The following is a 22,979-nucleotide window of genomic DNA, read 5'->3' as shown; positions in this document are numbered from 1 at the left end:
TCAACTGTTCTTGTAGCCCTCAATATTTGGCAAAATCGAAGTATCCAAAGAGAGACATTATCCAGTACGTAATTTGATCAGAGAGACGAGAGAGAGAGAGTAGAGAGAGAGAGAGAGGAGAGGCGAGAGAGAAGAGAGAGACGCTTTGGCAACAATGGTCTCGGGGGTTTTTATAGCTTCCTTCTGCTTGATGATCGTGGATATTGTAGAAGGATTTCGACCATACTCGTTTGCCAAATCGACGATACGAACGCCACGTTCATGCTTTGCTATAATTTCATGTTTTGCTTCCATCGAAATCATTTTCTTGGGTTTTTTCTTATCACCTGCTTTGTCTTTAGCTTTGAGACCCATGGTTAATAATAAAATAGACAAAATAACACGAAAAATAGGCGCAAATACAACGAACTAAACAACGACGTGTTAACATGCAGCACCAACAAACAAACAACAGACTGAACGCCATTTATCGGTCGCCTATACAACTAACACTCATCGCAAAATCGTATCTCAAATATTTCGTTGTATATCAAAGCTTGTATTTTCGCAAATTTTCTGTTATATCTCAAAACATTCGTATATTAGGGCAATCGTATGTCAGTTTCCAATGTAATTTGATCAGAGAGAGAGAGAGAGAGAGAGAGAGAGAGAGAGAGAGAGAGAGCGAGAGATAGAGAGAGAGAGAGAAGAGAGATGAGAGAGAGAGAGAGGAGAGAGAGAGAGAGGAGAGAGAGAGAGAGACGCTTTGGCAACAATGGTCTCGGGGATTGACGTAACGTTTATTTTCTGAACAGATAGGACAGAGAAGTGTTCGTTTCATTAAACGGCCTCTGACTCATGGCAGGAAATGTTTTGTTGATACTAATATATAAGCCTATTTAAAGATACATTTACTTTAATTAGTCTATATGATACATAAATAGTAATCAGCTGTTCTTGTAGCCCTCAAGATTTTGCAAAATCACTCCAGGTTGTACATAAAACTTCAAGAATGTAGTGTCACCAGAGGATTACAATAGTTTTTACCTTCAAGAACCAGCATTCTTTTATGAAAATAACTCCAGGTTGTACATAAAACTACAGGAAACGACATGTAGTGTAACCAAAGGATTACAAGTAAGGTTTTTATAACTTTTTATTAGTTTAAGACATATTTCCAAGCGTCGTTCCGGCTTACGACGATTTTCGGCTTACGACGCGTCTCAAGAACGGAACCCCCGTCGTAACCCGGGGACTGCCTGTATATGATCTATTTATAATGGGAAATAGGACAATCAAACCTTACATGATGTCAAATATTACATATTTATATACAGTACATGATATTTTGAGAGGATGATGAGTTGTTAGCTCTTGTTTAAAAGGAATCCTTTTGTTGCTAGGATTTTTCAGTAGTTGTGAACTCGTCTGGCCCCAGTGGTGTTAGATTAGTGAATATGTGTCTGTACTAAGAATCAGTGGGAGTTTCCCTCGTAAGAAATGGATGAATACTGAAGTTTGCAGTGTGTTTAGTGAATGAGAAAGTATGAATGAAACACTAACTTTAATTATCTTCATTTATACAAAGCATTGGTGGGATGAGAAAGCTTGATGAGTGCCATAGAATATTTGAAACATTTAGAAATACACTCATGCATTGATTATGGGAACTATTAATTTCCAGTTTTTTGTTTTGATGGTAATGTCAACAATTTTGTAGAGTCACTGTTCAACTATACATTGCAGGAATACACAAAAAGGTAAAATAGTACTTAGTAACTATGACAGTAATTACAAATACTCGTATGTTACTGCACAACCATGTTTTTGTAGTGGACAATTTATATCTTCAGAAAGGGGATAAAGTGGACCTCACAGAATTAAAGTTTCATACTATCAGGGCACCGGCAGTAATTTACTAAATAAGGATGAGATGCTGACGAGGCAGTGAAAAGACATGATTGCTCGCTGCAATATCCCTCTTGGCAGTACATACTAACAGTTATTTTCATGGACACCTTGTGCTATTTTTTTATGTATTCCAGACCTAATTATTTAATTATTTCATTTGAACTCTCTATACAATTGGGAGATCATTCTACGGTGTCATGCTTTCATGTTAACATTGATACAGGTACATTACCCGCCATAGATGGGCAGTCTATTGAACTTCCATAATAATTTACATCTTATATCCCTAATGCCATCTATTGTTTTTGTTGTAGGTCATTCCATTATGCCTTCCTCTAAACGGTTTCAAATTAGATCTTGACAGCTGGCAGATATAAGAAACTTTTGCAATTAGTGTCAGTTTCCAGATGTCAATTTCTGTGATGTGGCCTTTGTTTCTTGCCTTACACAGAATATTGTTTAAATTTCCAGTATATATAAGAATACCACAATTTTTTTTTTTACGTAGGAACACAATTTTTTTTATGTAGGAGCACATGTAGAATTTAAATGATAGATCTTGACATGCAGACCTGACTTTTTACAAATAGGCGGTTTCAAGACCCTGAAAGATAGAATCATTCTGCAGAAAAGTAGATTTCTCATTTTTATATAGCTTGACTTTATTCAACCAGTTATCAACCATCATCTTGGGAGAAATTGAAAATACTGTACTGCACTGTATCAGATTTTGCAGTCTTTTTACTCGCCAACATTTTACATTTTTAATATAATACATTCTCTACATTTAGTAACAGAAGAGGGACATTGCTTTTAAGCCTGGTCAACCCTGTTTTTTATACTGTCTCTTTCATTTGCCTCTCCCCTTTACATTTTATTGTCTTAAGTTAAAAGGAAGCAAATACTATAGCAATTCATGTATACACTCTCAATTTTCTGTGATTATCATCAGTGTTATTGTTATTTTCTATCCTAGGAAATATGCAAGCCCAAGTTTTTATGCAAAGGTTTTATCTGCCATTGTTGGAGAAACATCTTTCAAAATTTATGAAAGTAATAATGTAGGCATATCATGTGTGGTTACAAAGAGGGCAACCACTCCATTTACTTTTGCTATTCACTTTTCTGTCAGATATGTCAAAGGATTGTATTACTAGTCATAACACTTGTAAGATAAAATTGATGTTACCACCATATTATATACTATGCCCTGAGACAGCAGTAACTGACTGACATCGTGTATTTAAGAATTTTTTTATGCTGCAATTCTGATGTGGTTTTAAGATGATGCCACCAGTCTCTCTTAACAGGCCTTTTGTTAAGGACATTTGAACCTGCTCCATCCTAAGTAAGTGTGGCTAACATACCTATGACTTAGATGTTGAGCAGGAACAATTTTAAAGTTTAAAAAATAATTTTATTATCTCTAGACTGTACAAAGTTTTTCCATATATATTGAACCGACACCCAAACCCATTCAATCATTTTTGTCAGAATTGTGTGTTGAGGGTGAGTGAATTGGTTGCCTAACTCATTTTGGGGCCAGCTCAAATCTTTCAGTAATTGGCGCTGGTACCCTACTGGTAGTTTCAACAATTTTTAATGGCCTGCTCCCTCTTATAATTGCAGATGAAGCTTTAGTAAAATATAAGGGGTTGTGTGATAGGGAAACATTAACAGTTATGTGAAAAGTTGTAGGTTCTAAACTTTTTCTGTTTTTATTGTGTAGTTACTGTATATGCATTATGTACAAATGCTCAAAGGTTTTATACTTTTTAGTAATGTTAACACAGCTTTCCTCTTCATAGGGGAATGCTATGGCTAATATTTTTCCTTCAGGAAGAATGCATGGTGCACTCACATTACTGTTTAATAGGTCTTTTTCTTGCTTGCAAAAGAAAACTCCTTTAATATTAGATAGAACTAATGAGACCACAGAAAATACATACAGTGGTGTAGTTTTAAAAGAGAGTTTGGGGTAATGTGCATATGATGTAGGATGTATTTGCATTAACATGGAGCAGAAAGCCAGGATAATATTTTACAATATACTGATCCACAGTCTGTTATACAGTGTACTACTACTCTATTTTTTAAAAGAATATCCTTTTCACTTAAAGATACTCTTAATTTTAAGTGGTTTTTCAGTGACTCGTAATGCAGGAGATTTGAGAGAAGCCTTACTGTTCTATTGAACATGCAGTCTTGTAAGATATTATATTAACCCTTTAACGCTGATTGGACATAATAAACGTCAACATAAATTGTCTGTTGGGTGCCAATTGGACGTATGGTACATCAAGAAAAATAGTTTTTTTAAAAATTTGCGGAAAAATACTTATAGGCCTACCAGACGAAAACTTTTGAATCACGCACCTTGGGGGATGCTGGGAGCTCGCGGATCAAGGCGTTGTTTTGTTTACAATCGTTACGCAGGCGCGCAAGCACGAATTTCTTTCTTATCGCACTAAAAAGTATCAGTGACACATCTCAGAAATTATTTCGTCACTTTGACATAATTTTTGCACCATTTTAGATTAGCCGTTACATGGAGTATTATATATGAAAATATGCACAATTTCACGTAGAATACAACAAAAAAATACTCATGATTGTAGCTTTTATCAGTTTTGAAATATTTTTATATAAATAACGATAAGTGCCAAAATTTCAACCTTAGGTCAATTTTGACTACCGAAATGGTTGAAAAACGCAATTGTAAGCTAAAACTCTTATATTCTAGTAATATTCAATCATTTACCTTCATTTTGCAACAAATTGGAAGTATCTAGCACAGTATTTTGATTTATGGTGAATTTATGAAAAAAACTTTTTCCTTACGTCCGGGCGGTAACGTCACTTCCGAAAAAATCATAAATTTTTTTGTCCAATTGTCATAATGTTTGCACCATTTTAAATTAGCCGTTACATAAAGTTTTATATATGAAAATGTGCGCAATTTAGTGTAGAATACAACAAAAAATAATTGAAGGTTGTAGCTTTTCTCATTTTCGAAATATTTGCATATAAATCACGATAAATAGAAAAAAACCACGTTTGGTCAAATTTGACTACTGAAATGGTCGAAAAACGCAATTGTAAGCTAAAGCTCTTACAGTCTAGTAATATTCAGTCATTTATCTTCATTTTGAAACAAATTTGAAGTCTCTAGCACAATAGTATGTAGATTTATGGTGAATTTTTGAAAAAAACTCCTTCCCTCCGCGTGCGGATTCTCCGCCTCAAATCTCTGAAATGCGTACATCGCATTCTCGTAATATTTGCTCCATTTCATATTAGGTGTTTCATAGAGTTTTATATATGAAAATGTGTGCAATTTCATTTAGAATACAACAAAAAATAATCGAAGGTTGTAGCTTTTCTCATTTTCAAAATATTTGCATATAAAAAAAATATAAAAAAATTCGACATTCAGTCAATTTTAACTCGTCCGAAATGGTAAAAAACTGCAATTGTAAGCTAAAACTCTTACAGTATAGTAATATTCAATCATTTATCTTCATTTTGAAACAAATTGGAAGTCTCTAGAACAATATTTAGATTTACGGTGAATTTTTGAAAAAAACATTTTTTTTACATCCACTCGTTACGAATTCATGCATCATTTTGTGATAATATTTTCTCTGTGTTGCTTTGATCGTTTTACAATGTGTTATATACCAAAATGATCGCAATTTAGTGTACAATACAACGGAAAAAAATTAACTCGTTAGATTTAACTGTTTTGCTCACAGTGCGATTTGAATACAATTATATATGAAATTTTGTTTTCGCGCTATCATATATCACATTATTTATATATGATAATGATATTTTTTTTTTTATTTCTGATGGTTGCATACTAAACTTCAGGTAATGACAAAAAAAGGAGCCAAAAATGAACTCTTAATCTTGAAAACTAAGAGCGCTGTGATTTTTTGAAAAAAATATTTTTTCCGCTTCGGCGCTCACTCCAAGACCCCCTCGGCATACGGGAGACGATTTTTATTATACCCCTTCGGCGTTTAAGGGTTAAAAAGGTTTTATTAAGTTCAACACCTTACTTATTTCTTAATGCTTGTAACTGTTAACATAGTGTACTTAGGTAAATAAGGCTATGTTAGCTTTCAAATAAGTAATGTTTAGTCCTTGGTTTACTATTAACTTTGTGAACCTCTCTGTTATTTAGGTTTACAGAGTTATTACAGTTTGAATTTCATAAAATTTCTTTGGTGCCATGTAAAATGCAACTTTAGAGGAGACAAGTATGGTAGAATGATTCTTACTTTTCAAGTATATGATTGTGACAGAATTTGGTATATTTTAGGGGAGCTTGTGTGTCGCTGTCAGGTTCAGGCTTCTTGGGTATATACCAACTTGGTGCAGTTGAATGTTTGCAGCGGTTTTGGCCACAGCTCTTAGAAAAGGCAAATCTAGCAGGTGCATCAGCTGGAGCTGTTTTGGCAGCATGTATAGCCTGCAGTGTTCCTACAGAAAAAATTAGACAAAGTTTCATGTTAACAGCTGTAGAAGCTCATAAATGGGCAATCGGTCCTTTCAACCCAAATTTCAAAATTGAAGATTATCTTCGAACAGCTCTTGAAGTCCTGCCTCCAGATGCTCATGTTAGGGCCAATGATCATTTATTTGTTTCACTTAGCAAGTTAGAAAACTCAGCTCACAATGTTTTGATATCTAATTGGGAATCAAGAGAAGATTTAATTTCATGCCTCTTGTGCTCTTGTTTTATCCCAGTTTTCTCAGGTATTACACTTCCCACATTTCGTGGAGAAAAGGTAATGGATGGAGGCTTTACAAATAATTTACCAACTACAAATCAGCCTACAATTACAATAAGTCCATTTAATGGAGTGGTAGACATTTGTCCTGTTGATAATATCAGGTATCCATTTTATGTAACACTAGCAAATGAGTGTATATCTGTAACGCCAAGAAATTTAATGCGATTTGTACGTGCTTTGTTACCACCACCGGTTGAGGACTTGGAAAGCTTATATAATATGGGGTATTGGGATGCTTATGAATTTCTCAAAAGGAGAAGTTCACAAGAAAAGAGATTATTAAAAGATTAGAGCTTGTCAAAAATGAGTAAGCAGACCAAACAAATTTTTGGTACAAGTCACTAAGTGTATTGAAACTTACAATGATTATAGTTATAAATACATTAGTTGTTAGTTTAACCCTTTGGGATTCAGAGGAGGGTCCTTCGGCAAATCATACTCAAACTACCTATGGGCAAATCAGTGTTTCTCTATTCTGTCACTTGCAGTACATTTTTTTCAGTATAATGGCAGATACATTGCCAGTTTGAAATATGACAAATTTTCAATCAATTTGTTGGTTTGTTAAAAAATGGAAAATGAATATAAAGTCAGTATGTACTGGTGTGGTAGTCCAACAATGCATGTACCACCTGGAACAACAGATGTCACTCATTTGCCTCATTTTGTGAGTGCATTGCTGTTACAGCTCTGTTCAGAATTTTCCAGGTCTTTTGCCTGTAGTTGTTTTCAAGCATTGCCTCACGGTTATCTAGCCATATCATCATTCTTTTCATCTTTTATCACTTCTTTATTAGGTTGTATAATAGTTCTTTGCTATTCCTTTGGCCCCAGCTGCACTGGTTTTTTTCCTTTTACTTTTCATCAGCAGCCTCCAGCAACCTCCAGTCTTCGTTGTAATTACATATACAACTTCCTTAACTTTATGCTTTCTTCCAAATGTTATCTCTAGGTAATGACAGAGCTTTTGGGTAAGCCTTGTGCTAGTCTAACAATGCAACTCTGTTCAAGTTAAACTAAATAATAATAATAATAATAATCACTATCATCATTTTCATCATCATCCTCAGAGTCAGAGAAATAAGTCATGCCACCCTCTCTAGTCAACTTATCCATCCTCATTTTGTTGTTAAGAAAATTGCATCTTCCAAAATACTGAGGAACCACTACAAGTTTCAGCTATGATGCAGCAAGCATCTCAGGTACCAGTCAGGAAAAAACCAAGTGATAATTATGGTTATCTGTAGTACAGGCAGTCCCCGGGTTACGACGGGTTCGGCTTACGACGTTCCGAGGTTAAGGCGCTTTTCAATTATATTCATCAGAAATTATTTCCAGGGTTACAATGCTTGCAACACTGATCTGGCAGATGAAATATGACACCAAAAATGCAAAATAATCAATATTTGAAGTTTTTTTCATGAAAAATGCAATAAGAAGTTTGCATAGTTTTCAATGCATTAAAAGTAAGGTTTTCTTAGTATTTTTGATGATGTTCCGACTTACGACGATTTTCAGCTTACGACGCGTCTCAAGAACAGAACCCCCGTCGTAACCCGGGGACTGCCTGTATATCAGACTTAATGGCAAACAAACGGTCAGCTTCTAGTAAGCCAGTCACTGGGAAGCTGGTCAGAATAGGGTCAGAATAGACTCAGTCAGGAGAATGCTTCTATGCAGTCATGGAAACTGCAAAACAGAATCAGTTAGGGTCCTTGTTAATAATGAAGTGGGCATTTATACCAGTCACAAACCTGTGTAGGGAGATTTAGATGTACATAATCCTGATTAAAGGGAGCCTTTTCTATATAACCAGATACCTAAGGTGTGACCTAGTACAAGTTAAGAACCAGAGGCCATAATGTGATATTAATAAAAAATAGTGGAGAAGGGCTTACTCTTGATACAAGCTACCTGGAAGATAATGCAAAGGAATTTAGAGGGAATATGGAGAAAGGAAGGTCTTCTTCATATTGTGATGTGGGTGATGACAAATGATGCTTTTGTAGATGACACCATGTGTGTCTTATGGTTAGAGAAAGATAAAAGGGACAAAACAAATCCCCTTGGAGTAGTTGAACCTAACTGGCATGCAAAGACACTGAATCATTTGTCTTTTCCCTCAAGCAGGACAGGTATAGAACAATGAGAACTGGATGTATTTAGTACATACATACAGTAGTGCCTCAGGATACAAAATTAATCCGTTCCGAAGCGGCCTTCGTAACGTGATTTTTTCGTATCTTGAACTACGTTTTACTTGTAAATTGCCTAATTCATTCCAAGCCCTACAAAAACACCACAGTAAATTTTATAATAAAGCTAAATTGACCAATAAACAATGAAATACAACAATGTGGACCATTCAATACCTAACATAACCTATATTGTAGTACATACCTGTAAATAAAGTGCATTAGTGTACATGTTACAAGAAATACTTTATGCACATGTACGTACATAGTATGTAGTAAAATGTGGAACCTTACCTTTTGAGTGAGGCGATCTCCGAAAGTGGCATCAGAGGAGGAGGACAAATGGCAGAAAACATGAACACCTAACTTTATATAACACATCAAAAAATGGCAGAAAACATTAACACTAAACTTTACGAAACACATTAACAAATGGTAGAAAACATTAACACTTCTTGATTATCTCCATCTTCATTCTCCATAAAAAGCATCCTCTTCTTTCCGTGAACTTCAGCAACATTCTTGGGATCCATGGCTAATATCGTAAGTAATTAAGTTCACACACAACACGATAAAGTAACTTACAGTACAACGAAAGCAAAATCACTAACACGAATTTACGTTAACAAACGAAATATATGTGAACGAACGAATTCCAGTGTTTACGATAACGCTGCCGCAAAAAATGGTCAAGGAACGCCTTTACATAGAGGCATGATGCTGACCAATAGGAGAGCAGGATCTTACGGTGGTGACTAGCATCAGGAACCAATGGGAGAGTGGGAGGATGGTGGCGAGTCTACTCAGTTGGTGGCTCACGAGTTTTAAAATTGTTCTCGGTGGTCCGGGCAAATCTCGGACTTTACCCTTGTGCAACTTGAATCATTTTCGTATACAGAAGCAAAAAATCTTCGTCTTTGCTTTCGTAACTTGGATTTTTCGTAAGTAGGGACTTTCGTATGTCTAGGTTCCAATGTATTTGGCCAGTATTATTTTCTTCTGAATTTGCAGTCATCTGCTTATCAAATGCCCAGAAGGTGAAAGAATTGGGGCAATTGAAATTTTATGAAGCATAAGGGATAAGAATAACTCTGATAGCTTTTGGAATTAAGCAGAAGAAATGTTATGTAGAATTGTGCAGATGGATAGTTTTCACCAAGTAATTTCATTTATATCTGCTCATGTTAAAATTTATTCCATGTTTGAACAGGTCACACAGTAACAAGGCAGGTAATAATGAACAAACTATACTTTTATATGTAAGTGTACAGTACATTACCATAGAATATGTACTGTATATAACAGCATGTAATCAACTCTGTGTAAAGTCGATCCCTAAAAGTTTTACATTAATTCAGGTTTAGGAGTATATTCACCAGATGAGTCGGCCTCCAAAACAAGGGAGTAGGATGTCCATCTGTCTGAGTTATTACTAGCTAATTGATGCTCTTCATCTATAGGTATTATTCATAGGGAACAAAAAATGAGATGTAGGCTAGGCAGTTCCATTTACTGTTACTCATAGCACATGACTCTGTTAACAAAATCTTAATACAGAAATCCTGGTAATAAGATATGTATGTAATATAAAGTTAATTGCTAAAAGAGCCTTCAATAAGCCTTTGTAAAATCATATGCTGTACCATGGTTAAACATAAGGTAATATGTTTGCCGTTTGTAATTTTCACTGATGACTAGATATGGTCATAATTAGTATCATCTGATAAACTAATCCTTTATGATAATAATAATAATAATAATAATAATAATGATAATAATAATAATCTGATGAGAATCTAGGAGAACTAAAAAATAATGAAAAATGTATGAAAGTTCAATAGTGAGGGTATGTAAATGAAGTTAATATCTACATCAGAGTTGTTTTGCCTTCCCTTTACTGTTTGTTCTGGTACACAAGTTGTCAGAATAATCCTATTTCTAAGAAGACTGTCTCGTGGCTGCACCAAGTTATTTCATAGGATTTTGTTGGTGTGTCTTTAGATCTTATTTTCAAGATCAAGGCTCTTGAGAGAGATTTACCCCCTCCTTCCCAGAACTCATGGGTTCATCACTCCCCAAGAAGATCCAGCTGTAGAAGGTTGAGCTAAAGACTTGAATAACAGGGAGATGAAGTATTCAAAGAAGCAGCCAAAGAAGAGACAATAGTAGTGTACTTTGGGCGACAAAAAAACTAGTGGAAAGGCAAGACAGTGGATGACCAGAAGTATAGGGGCATCTGGACTTTGAATTCGTTCCTTTGACAGGGACCAAGGATGTGAACCACAGTCATGGTGGTGAGCAGAAAGCTGTCTAGAGTACTGATGAAGTCAAATGGCAGTGATTGCAAGCTTGGGAGGTAAAGAATCCTCAAAACTTTTTTTTTTAAGATCTTTTTTGGTAAAAGAGTCTCATGGAAGCTACAGGAGGAGGCCCAATTGGTAGAAGACACTCTTTCAGGATGAAAGTAATCTGTAAAGACAAAGTGATGAAACCTCAAGTTGTAGAGACAAAGGAGCTACCACAGAAGCATGTGAGGAAACCCAAGCTGGCAAGAATGCACTGGGCAAAGTTAGCAAGGAGGCAAATTAGAGTACAAATGTTAAAGTGGGAATAGTCAAGGTTGCTGAGATATAAGAACATTCTGAGTAGCACAAGGCTCCTTTTGTTGGGGCAAAATTCATGGCAGTTGGACACTCAGAGCCAAATATACAGGGGAAGGAGAGTCAAACTGAGACTTGGAAGAGTAAAGCTGGCAAGGGTGCAGGCTCAGACAATAGCAGAAATGGTCAAACAAACATGGGGAGTTAAAAAATAAGGAACAGCTGAAAATGTAGAAGCCATTAGGTTTTGTGAATACTAGAGTACATTGGAGCATAGAAACATGCAAGAAGTAAAAAAAAAATTGGAATTGATCCATGTGTACAGAAGTCAAAGCAAACCGGAGCAGCAGCAAGTTCAGAGCCACCATGGCAGTAAGGGTGACAGGGGTGACAGCACCTGAAGCCTTAATCTGTTCCTGTATGGAGGAATCAACAGTGGCTAGGGGTTGATTTGCAGCATGGACAAAACCTTCACTAAGTCTTATCAACACCCGTATGTATAGGAAAGGAAGGATTTCAAAGTGGAAGACTCAGCCTGAGCAGAAATAGGAGGAAGTCAAGCAGGAAGTTTGAAGGTATAGCCCATTACAACACTAGGGGACATGAATGAGATGGAAGCTTTGACAGAAGACGTGAGATTTACAGTCATGGTCACAGAGCTGTAAAACAAAGTTGAGGCCTACAAATCAAGAACAGCTGAAGTAGATCATCACTTGCAGGCTTGTAGCTATAGCGCTGATTTGGATTCCAGCAGTTCTGACTATATCAGGTCAGTCAGGAGAGCACTGGAGCACCAAGTTACCTGCATGATGAGCAGTAGAAAAGAAGATCTTTATTGAAGGGTGACAGAAACATAACACAGGACTTGCTACAAACAAAAATCCCACTAAGGCAGGGTATTCACAATTTGGTTGATCTGCCAGTTCACCTGGGACAGTTCAACGGATGAGCATTCACATGAATAGAGTATAACTGTCAGTCAGACTGTCAACTTGAGGTCATTGTCTTCAGTTCTCGTCTTGCCTTTGTCGTGGCAACGCTACAACCACCAATGGGGACACTGCTGGCTGATGAGGTGGAGCAATAAGTCATAACTCACTTGAAAAAAGGAAAAAAGCAAAAAGGTGAAACAAAGCATGGTCTAAATATTGCCTATTAAAGAGAGAAGTCTATTCTCATGCAATATTATTGAATAAGTTTAAATTAGAACTGGGGGTTGGTTCAGTTATTAATGAAATGAACCGTGAAGGCTACTTTCTTTAGTAACACCTTTCATAAAAAGACATGAAACTGGCCTAGGTCTATACCAAATTGTCTGTATCACATGGGAATATGCAGTGCATCACCAACTTGCAATGGATTCTATCTTACAGTGCTTTTTCGGTGCTGTAACTTGATGTTGCATCAAGTTATGGTGCCATAAGGGCCATTGACAATACTAATGGTAAGAATAGTAGGCATCAACTTAACAGTGCTTACGGCGCTGTAACTTAATGCAACATTTTTACATTTTTTTATCGTATAATTTGGACTCACAATGGTCTACAATTAGCGCTGCAGGGTCTAACAATGATGAATTAGGCCTATAGTACATAGTTTATCCATATCTGGTCCGAGCAGCTGAGGTCCTTCCCAGGCAAAATCCAATTGCGAACTGTCAAAACTATTGCTTAGCCATCCACACATGCAATCACTTGTCAGTCAGTCGGGAGAACTGCAGTTAATTCCATCATTTCATGTTTTGGTGAGTGAACCAACTCTGCCCATAAACTATCGTCTATATGTAAGTTTTAATGCCAGATTCGATGAACTGACAGAAGAACTGACAAGTAAACCTGTTCGTGAATACCCGGCCCTAAGAGAAATGCAAGGTTTAAAACAGCTTGGCAAAGGGAAAAACCACAAACTAGAAATACAGGAACTTGAAAATTACTGAAATAGTTCTAAAATTTGAGAAATTAAAATTGATTGAAAATCACTGGGAAGAACAGGAAAAGCAGAATATTATTGCAAAGGCACTGGAAAAAAAGTTGGCTACTCACAGTAACCATTGATAATAAATATATAGCTTAAGTGCCAGCTTCATGCAAAGTAATCATGGCAATCCTGGAGTGGCTCAGCACAAAAACAGACTCTTGGTGGCTTTGGAAGAATGGCAGCACATCTGCACAGAAGAAAGATGCACAGAATGAGAAGTGTCCATCACATGGCCTGATGTTGTTAACTGGCTTATGTACATTGAGGATCTTTCTTTCTATTTGAAATTGGTGTGTTTTGCACAGGTTAAGATGAGTCAGAGTTAATTTGCTTACAATAACAAACTTTCTGTCACCTTTTAATAATAATAATATTGCACGGAGCCAGACTTACTGTTACTTCCAAGTGTTAAAACAAACGTGCTTGTCTTAGGTTTGTATGTTACCTGGAAATTTGTTATTGACTGATTGATTGATTATGAGGTTTAGGCCTTAAGGCCTATTAAGGATGTGTGTTACAGCCTATTAAGGATGTGTGGGGCCGGAAGTTTCTTTGTAATGTCATTGGAAATGCTTTTCATCTTTACCTGGTTTTATCATGCTTAGTTTAACTTGCTTTTGTTTTTGTTTTGCCCTTAAAATGGTTAACAAATTCTACATCTCAATTATTATCTTTTGTGCATTTCATTGTTGTTATTGTGAATTTTATTTGGGACATTCACTTTCTTTATGCTGATATGGGGTAGGATCCTTCATCACCATGCTCACAATTGACATTGTGAAGTCAAGGTCACATACTATAGAACATAAGCTTTAGCTCCTTTGTACTTTTGTGTTATTTTCTTCTTGGCTCGTAAATCAATTATTGTACATTTATGACTTGCTTTCCTTCTCCATTATATGGTAGTTTTCCACCAGCCATTGATAATTTTTGTAACATGGCTGTTGAAGACAGACACTTAAGTAAGGTAAGATATACTTACTTTTTCAGATGAAGATATTAGACCAAAGGAAGAATCAGAGGTGTGAGCTGACTTGATTAGTTGCAGATTGCAATTGCACAAATTTTTGTTATTCCTTATTTTCACATTGTGTCATAGCATATTGAATTATTTTAGCATGTCAGTTGTTTTTTCATGTAGATACAGAATTACAACCTTAGGAGCTACACGCATCAAGGTATGACAGTACATGACGGCTACTCAACTTTCCTTCGAGAAAGGGCTTTGTTGCACTACTGATCAATACCCTTGAAATTGGACTGTATTGCAGTTGGTGTTGTGGAAGAATAATCAAGTAGTGTTGTACTAATGTTATCGTGTTAGTTGCCTTTTTTCTGTTATGAAGAAAACTCTTGGTTTTTCTTTTTTATCGGAAGAATAAAATTGTTTCTGGTCTCAAGTGTTACAGGTCTACACTCCTACAAATTCTTTTTTGTTGAGTCCTTCAGTTCCTTGTCTCCCATTCTGATCTTGTTTCAGAGATCTTGCCAATAACTTTTACAAAGTAGGGCTGTTCCTCCTCAGCTGGGTAAACTCTAGCTGTAACAAGTAAGGCAGTCCCCACTTATCAGTGGCATTGATTAATGGTGTTTTAGTTTTACAACCCGTAGGTGACAACATTGTTAACCAGATTTTCGGCGCCAGAAAGCAGTTTCACAGTATTTCAGTTTTGCGATGCTTAGCTAATGGCGTTGTTAACCAGATTTTCGACACCATTACATAGTAGATTTTCGGCACTGGTAATTGGCTTATCGGTGTTGGTTGGTGGATTATCAACGTTGGTTGGTGGTTTATCGGCGTCAGTAGGCGGTTTGTTGGTGTCTGCAAGTGGTTTGTTGGTACCCATTGGTGCCTACAGCATCATAAACGCCATTTATTATCGTAATTGTTGTGGTGTTCTGGTTAACAATGATTTTTGATTATCGGCGCTCAGCCAGGAATGGAACCTCTATCATTAACCGGTGACTGACTGTAAATATCTGTGTAATCCTCTGCAAGACTTTTTGATGTCTTTACCATTCCTCTAGGTTAATGAGTGTCAGCCATGTTATATCTTATACTGATACTCAAAAAGAGACTTAAAATTAATGCATACCATACTTTATTTTTATTTCTGCAAAAATCCAGGTTCTAATGTAGAAGGAGTAAGTGCCTTATGTCTTCTTGAGGTTCTGGTTACATACATAACGGAAAGCCCAAAGAGGTCACCTGTTTTGGCATTTTCATTTTTCAAACCTCTGGACAAGTAAGTTTGTTTCCTTGAGTCTGTTTCAACTGGAGTACCTTGTAGAGAAGTTTGATGAGGGATACAATTTTAATTTTGCCAAGAGGTCTTGAAGATGGCCTAGGAGTTTAGTATGATACACAAAACCTAAAAGTGTGTGCTATCATGGAAATTAATATTTTATGGTAGTTACTTTCCTAAATTCTTATGGAGGAGTTAGCATAGAGAACCTGTTCATTTTGCATGAATAAGGCAAGTGGAAATAGATTTTGCCTAGCTGCATGTATGGGTAAGCAAAATGAAAAGGTCTTTCATTCTGGATATTCCTTTACTGCATTCTTTGCAATATCTTTGTGCTCAGCATTCCCTTTTCACTGATTGTCTGCATACTGCAGAGAAACTTTTACCTGTGCATCTACAGTGACTACTCTGAGCACAGTCACCAGTTGGATAGGAGGTTGCTGATAAATCCTTCATTATCCATTCACTGTATCACAAATCTATAGTTCTGTGCCCAGTGTCCTTACAAATCCGTACAAATTATGTAATTTATATAGGTAATGTAAAGACAGTCTAGTATTGCACAGTATCCCTAATTGTGTTGTTGGTGTGTGTCTATAATCTAGTAGAATCAATTGTTTTTAAAAACCTTCTCAAGGCTTAGTGGACATTTTCCTTTTCATTATTAGAAATGAGTTAAATAAGACCACTGAGCCCCATTTCTAGCTCCCTTCTGGGCTTATCTGAAGGAGTGGTCTCACTTCTAGACCCTTATAGAGTTTAATTGAAGGATTTGTTCTTTTGAGCATTGCAGTAAAGTGAAGCTGAAGAACATGAACCACCAAATAAAAAAAAAGACCAAAGGGGCATTGAAATTTAAAATAAGAAAGCAGTTTTGGTGAGCTGTAAGCATGCTACAAGCAGCCTTTAGGATCATCTACTCTGTGCCAAGCAAGGCACAGTTTATAGTGCCCCTTACAGGGAATTTTTACCCTAAGATTCCAAAGAATGTGTAATAACAAGTTACTACTGTATTTAGTTGTGTTGTAGGCATCAAAAAATTTTTTTGTGTGGAAATCGCTTTAGAATATTAAAGGGCTATTGTAGCAATCTCATAGGCTTTATCATTATGTATAATTTGGTGTAAGTTTGTTTCATGACAAGCTCATTACATTACTTTATCTTTTTACAATCCATGCAAAGAAAATGGTAATCTTTTTACAATCCATACAAAGAAAAAGGTGATACGGTAGCTCAGGGAGGTTTGGGCATGAGCATACATTCCTTTAAATCTTTGCTAGTTAACTGAATCATTCTGTCTTTCAACAGTTTATCTCCGGTCATTTCTAGACTTCTAAGGTCATTCAGGATTACCATGTTACTTCCAAATAGTATTTTTTCCTTTAATTTCTGTCGTCAACTTTCCTTCTCAAACATTCTTCTGCTTTCAGATGCTGAAATCCAGGTAGGGTAAATATATTTACCCTCTGGAATTGAGACACTTGCAAGGCTGCTTGCATGGCAAAAGATTTTTGCAAATCATTTAAGATAGATAGCTTATTGATATTTAGTTAACCCTGCAGCTCTTAATATTCATCCTCTGACATGAAGCAGTGATTCCCAGCTTCCTCTGCAGAGAACACAGATATGCCTTGCAGTTTGATTGGTTCTCATATGGAAGTGCTAAGTTGCTGTGATTAGGGCTTTGCTCATTTTTCACCTTTTCTCAGATAAACTGAATTACTAGTAGTGCACAATTTTGGCCAGCTTTTACAAAACTTTCATGAGCTAACCATTCTTTTCCTGGAGAACCTTATCTTTAACCTTTCTCCAAGGGTGTAGATCAAGAAGTGCATAGCTTCTACATCTTGAACTCTTCAAATATGCATTCTCAACAAGGAAATGGCTTTGCTGCTAAGACAAGTTTAGGCTTCCTCCAAACATTTTAGTGTATAGCTCAGTATGAGTTTTATTGTGGATTTTTTAGTTTTGATGGTCATCTCGGTCTCCTCTGTAAACATTTTGCCTCACCAAGATGTGTGTATGTTACATCTGTTTTCGACAATAAATACTTTATGGAATTGGTTCCTCCTTCTTGGCTCAGGCCATCCATCATTATTTTCTTCAGGTCTTGAAGCTTGATTTGTTCTTTGGTGCTATAGGAGTCTCAAGGTTAAGTTTTGGCCAGCTATTCAAGTTAAAACAACTTTTATTTTGTAAGATGTGCAAAGGTAATTTTTTTCTCAGCTCCATTTTATCATCATTATGTGATGATGAGCTTGCAAGAAAATTATCCTCCTAGCTCCTTGGCTGTTACAACTTGGAATTCTGGAATTCTGTTATTTCACTCAGTATTACTTTTTTTTACAGAGTAGTGCACACTGTATTTAAGTTCTCACAACTAAACTTACATTTTTAAATATATGGTTTCAGTCCATACTTTGACCTGTTCCACTTAGTCTTGTGTTTTTGTCTTTTGTTACCCAGAAGCTTCCATATCTGTTCAGGTCCTTTTCTTCTTGTCAGAGTGATAGCTTAATTGCTATTCAGACTAATATTAAAATGTATAATGTGTTAGTGAAGGAAGAAACAAATATAATTTTCCATAAACAAACGAAATTTTTAATCTAAATGCCTTTCATGCAACCCAGCAGCTTTGTCACAGCTGGATTTTACTACACAATAATTCATTTAACCAACAAGGACCTAAAGTATGTGCCAACCCACTGGAGCCCTCTGAACATTTGGCTTTTAGTCATAAAATGAAGTAACATTCTTGGGATTTGCACACAGTGCATGAGTATGCTATGTTGAAGTAATTTGTATTGAAAAAATACTTTGTAAGAGTGAAATGCCAGTATGATATACAGTATTTGGAGGTTACTTGAGTCTGTGCATGAAAATACTGAAGATTAATAGTATATGTACGTATATGAAAATAGCATCAGATTCCCTGTTTTAAAAACCATATAATATGCAACATGAATCAGAAAATGGTTCTACATTAATGTATGTAAACTACTCTGTATAATATATCCATTCACTGAACATGTTACTTTATGTTGAATCAAGTTCCTTGATAAGGTGAAGTGAGTGTAGAATTACCGTAACTTGGGCTTGATTGAATAAATATTATGCTGAAAATATTGTAGTCATGAGAATGTTCATTGATTCTCCAAAAATATACTCTTATTTTGAGTTGTTAACAGTGTTGGTGAACTATGGAGATTGTATAGCCACTGTTAGTTTTGTTCTGTGAAAAGAAATTGAGAAGTAAAATATTTCTTATAATATAAGGAAAAATTGAATGATCAGGTCAGTAATGATATTTAGATTCTCATTTGGGTGATATTTACAAATAATGTTTGTATACTTAGTTATCAGTAATATTAGAAAGCTGTCACATGCTATATAATATTGATTTAAGAAATATTCATGGTTATATTTAAAATGTTTTTCATTTCTATTCTTGTCTATAAATTTGTCATAATATATAATGTATGTAACAATTAATTCAAGTGCTGTGAGGATTACTAGTCAAATATTGAAAAGAGATACTTCTGTGAATTGTAATTACAGTTGGTACAAAAATAAAATTCATCTTTATAAAATTCAGCTGTCATTACCTTTGTTGTAATATCATGTAATTTATTAGTTTTTAGAGTAAATACAGTTTTAGTTGAAGTGCATGTTGCATTTTAGCCTGATAGTTCATTGAAAAGTTAGGTAATGCTTTGAATAATTTTTTCTTCAGGCTAGAGTATAAAGACTCTCATAAGGGGAAATTATATACGAAAGGTTTCTTTTCAGAGTAGGTAGTATAATTTTATGAGAAAAATAATAGCCAGAATTTGTATATTGTAAATTTCAATTTTTTCTCAAGGAGATATTGATGGTTTTAGCAGTTTTGTTTGATCTTTAAGAAAATTGGAGGAATATTTTAGAAATATTAGCAGCTATTTCTTTCTGGCAACCCTGCTGGGTATGTGGTGTGGCACCCCTCGATGGGGAGGTTAGCAGGTGAGTGAGTTTGTTGGAATTTTGGATTCTTGGGGTTAGGTATTGTGTTGGGTTCTCTAATTAATTGTAAACTTAGTTGTGTGGCCATTCTTCTGTCGTAATAAGGTAAGAATTTAAATCATATCGGCATTATTATGGCATCCAAGTAACAAATGAAATATTGAAACCATTTATTGGTGAGGGAGATGTAGTAGCATGGCTGAAGAAAGTTTAATTGATAGCCAAGCTGCAGAAAATTTTGGATGTAGCAAGTTTTTTGCCTTTATACCAACCCCTTCGGTACCGCATGACGCATAATCGGCGAGATGCAGCATACTGCATTTTCCAACTTACCCTAGAGTCCGTTTAACCCAGAAAGAAAAGGTTTTACTAGCATCTATTCTGCTTTATATATTGATGGAAATGAATGTGAAGTCTTATATACACACGTGTATACGTATACGTATATATGTACACACACACACACACACACATACTATATAACATTTACTTTTATGTACTTCTCGCCAAATTAACCCATGAATTTTCCCTTTTTTGGGGATTTTCTTGAAAAAATGATGCAGCTCTCATTAGCCCATGAACAAAGAGTTTTCATCACGTTACCATAAAAAAATTTATATGCATCCCCAAGCGTAAGGAAAAGTGCATCCCAAAGAGCTTGATTTATCCCTAAAAAAATGTCACGAAAGTCTGGCAACATTGTTGGACGATGATCCTCGAATATGTTGATGACATATGTAAACCTACCTTCCACCTCTTGTTCTTCCACGTCATTCACTTATTTCACTTATTTGATCACTTGAGAGCTTGTCACCACTCATACTCTTCCTCAGAAGGAACATATTCCTCAGGAGAGATATCACTGTTCTCACTCATGGTTTCGCACTAAAATGCAAATAAAACTAAGGAAATCATCAGAGAAAACAAAGAAAATTGTGAAAAAATATGCGTGAACTCAACTGATTAGGAGGCTGTGACATCATAGCCAAGATTGTCCACGATTGGCTGAAAAAAAAGTAGGAGCAGCAGTGTGTTGGTACAGTCTTCCATGCCTGCAAAAACCAATAGGAGACATAACCCAACACTACGAGCTTTCCTATTGCACTATGGAGTTATGACGACATATATACGTCACATGGAGGGTCACTGCACCCTCCATGATGTCGTAGGAACGTCATGGTCCCGAAGGGGTCAAAGGGTGACACTTTGGCATTGTATGTGGAGTGAACTGATTCAGAGCAGTCTAATGCTGATGCCATTGAGTGAAAGCTATTATGTAGTGGCATTTACTGATAGTGTGTTCATAACTCTTGCTAAATTATCACAAAAGAGCTAGACATGCCTGTAGCAACCATCTATGATTGCAATAGAAAAAGGGTGATGCGCAGCCATCAGTCTCTCTTTATCTTATTTGTCCCTCTAACTCAACTTTGTCCTCAATGACAATGTTTGATGTTTTTGTGGCCAGTGGAGCGGCTCCTAAACACAGCTGGCAGGGTTATTTCATGTGGCGTCATTGTGGGGTTCTGCAGTTCTCTCATGTTACAGGAGGGAGAGAGAGGGGTTCCTGTTGTCCCCAAAGCTTGAGGACTTCACACAGTGATTTGAGGCCTGGGATAGACCTTATCAAGCTGAGGTTATTGCTTCCATTTCATCTTCATAGTCCTCAGTTGAGTAGAAGTACAGTGCTACCCTGCTTTTTCACGGGGATAGGTTCCAGAACCAACCACGGAAATGCAAAACCCCTCTAAAAATGCTTATAACTGCCAAATATGTTCCATGTACCCCTTAAACTAAAACACTTTCAACTGCCTATTTTAACAGTTCACTGCCTAGTTTACTACAATAAAAAAGTGAATTAGTGATAATTTTATAGATACGGCCCATAGAAAAATTCACACATTGATGAAAGTTCAATGCAAAAACATGAAAAATATGTTCCATAAAAATCTATGGAAAAGAGAAGCGCAAAAAAGTGGGGTAGTATTGTATGTTCTCTTCACTGTCATCATGGCCTTCTTCCACATTATTGAAGTCGAAATTGTGACTGATGTTGTCAGTATTCTGAGATTAGCCACCTCTCCAAGATCATAGCTGCCAAAAATATTCACATCTCCCGTCAAGACATCCCTGGAGGACAAGGATGGGGGCAAGACTGAGTGTACAGTCGACCCCACTGTTCATGGACTTAGATTCATGGAATCGCCTAATTGCTGATTTTTCCATGGAACATGTATACACATAATTCTTGGAAAATTCTCCTATTCATGGTATTTTTCACTGAGAAAACTGTGGAACATATAAAGTACACATTATTTGTGGAAAATTCTCCTAGTGACAGTATTTTTCACGAATAAATGCACTTTTTGTGATAAAACTTAAAATACTCAGGTGTAAGTATTTTTAGAGGGTTTTTTGTGTTTGAAGTATTAAAAGAGGCAGTTATATAAGCATTTTTAGAAGGGTTTTAGATATTTGCAGATTTAGCTATTCACAGGGGGCTATGGTACCCATCCATCATGAATACAGGGGACTTCTCTGTGATAATCTTTACAGGAGTGAACTGGCTGTCTGCTTCCCCTTTACTGGTATGTCATGGAATGGTTGTTTGGTGGGGTCAAAAGACTGTCACAGCTGCTACCAAGTGTAACCTCTTTTAATGCATTTATGAGACTGAAGGTAGTTGATTACCCAAGTCAGTGTCCTCCCCAAGACAAGGGCTCAGAGTCTCATTTGGTGGTATCATACTTCTGTTTACTGAGGCCAGCATCCATCCATCACACTCAAGTATGTCTTTCAGAGTCTTATGCCTAGTGCTGGTACTGTACTCTTCGTGACTCCTGTGAATAGAAGAAACTGTTACTGCTTTTTTATTATTATGTAAAGAAGAGTAGTCACAGTCCCTGCTCCTGTTACACTCACTGCCCAGGTCATGAATTGCTATCAGTCTTAACTTCAAGTGTGGTCCCTATCACAGGTGCAATTATGCTTAAATGTAGAAAACTTAGAGTGGGAATCACAGTCTTTTCTTAAGCGCCTCAGCGGCGTGGTTGGTATGGTATTAGTGTCTCACCTCAGTGGTCGCGGGATCGATTCTCTGCCATTCCATTGAGGAGTGAGAGATGTGTATTTCTGGTGATAGAAGTTCACTCTCGACGTGGTTCGGAAGTCACGTAAAGCCGTTGGTCCCGTTGCTGAATAACCACTGGTTCCATGCAACGTAAAAGCACCATACAAACAAACAAAACAAAGTTTTTTCAACTGCTGCCA

The 22,979-nt window shown here is 36.4% G+C and overlaps 1 protein-coding gene across 1 annotated transcript in view; it reads left to right on the top strand.

Moving 5' to 3' along the window:
• The window catches only part of LOC135205576 (patatin-like phospholipase domain-containing protein 4), a 147,315-nt gene extending 130,181 nt beyond the window's left edge, over positions 1 to 17,134 (top strand). The window contains exon 4 of the mRNA XM_064236343.1: positions 6,218 to 17,134. Within this exon, the coding sequence (XP_064092413.1) occupies positions 6,218 to 6,983 (766 nt within the window). The 3' untranslated portion in view covers positions 6,984 to 17,134. The remainder of the gene's footprint in view (positions 1 to 6,217) is intronic.
• The last annotated feature ends 5,845 nt before the right edge of the window (positions 17,135 to 22,979 follow it).

Source organism: Macrobrachium nipponense, chromosome 24 (assembly GCF_015104395.2).
Source record: "Macrobrachium nipponense isolate FS-2020 chromosome 24, ASM1510439v2, whole genome shotgun sequence".
Classification (NCBI taxonomy): domain Eukaryota; kingdom Metazoa; phylum Arthropoda; class Malacostraca; order Decapoda; family Palaemonidae; genus Macrobrachium; species Macrobrachium nipponense.
Note: the sequence above shows the minus strand (reverse complement) of the source record. Positions and strands in the feature narration are given on the sequence as shown.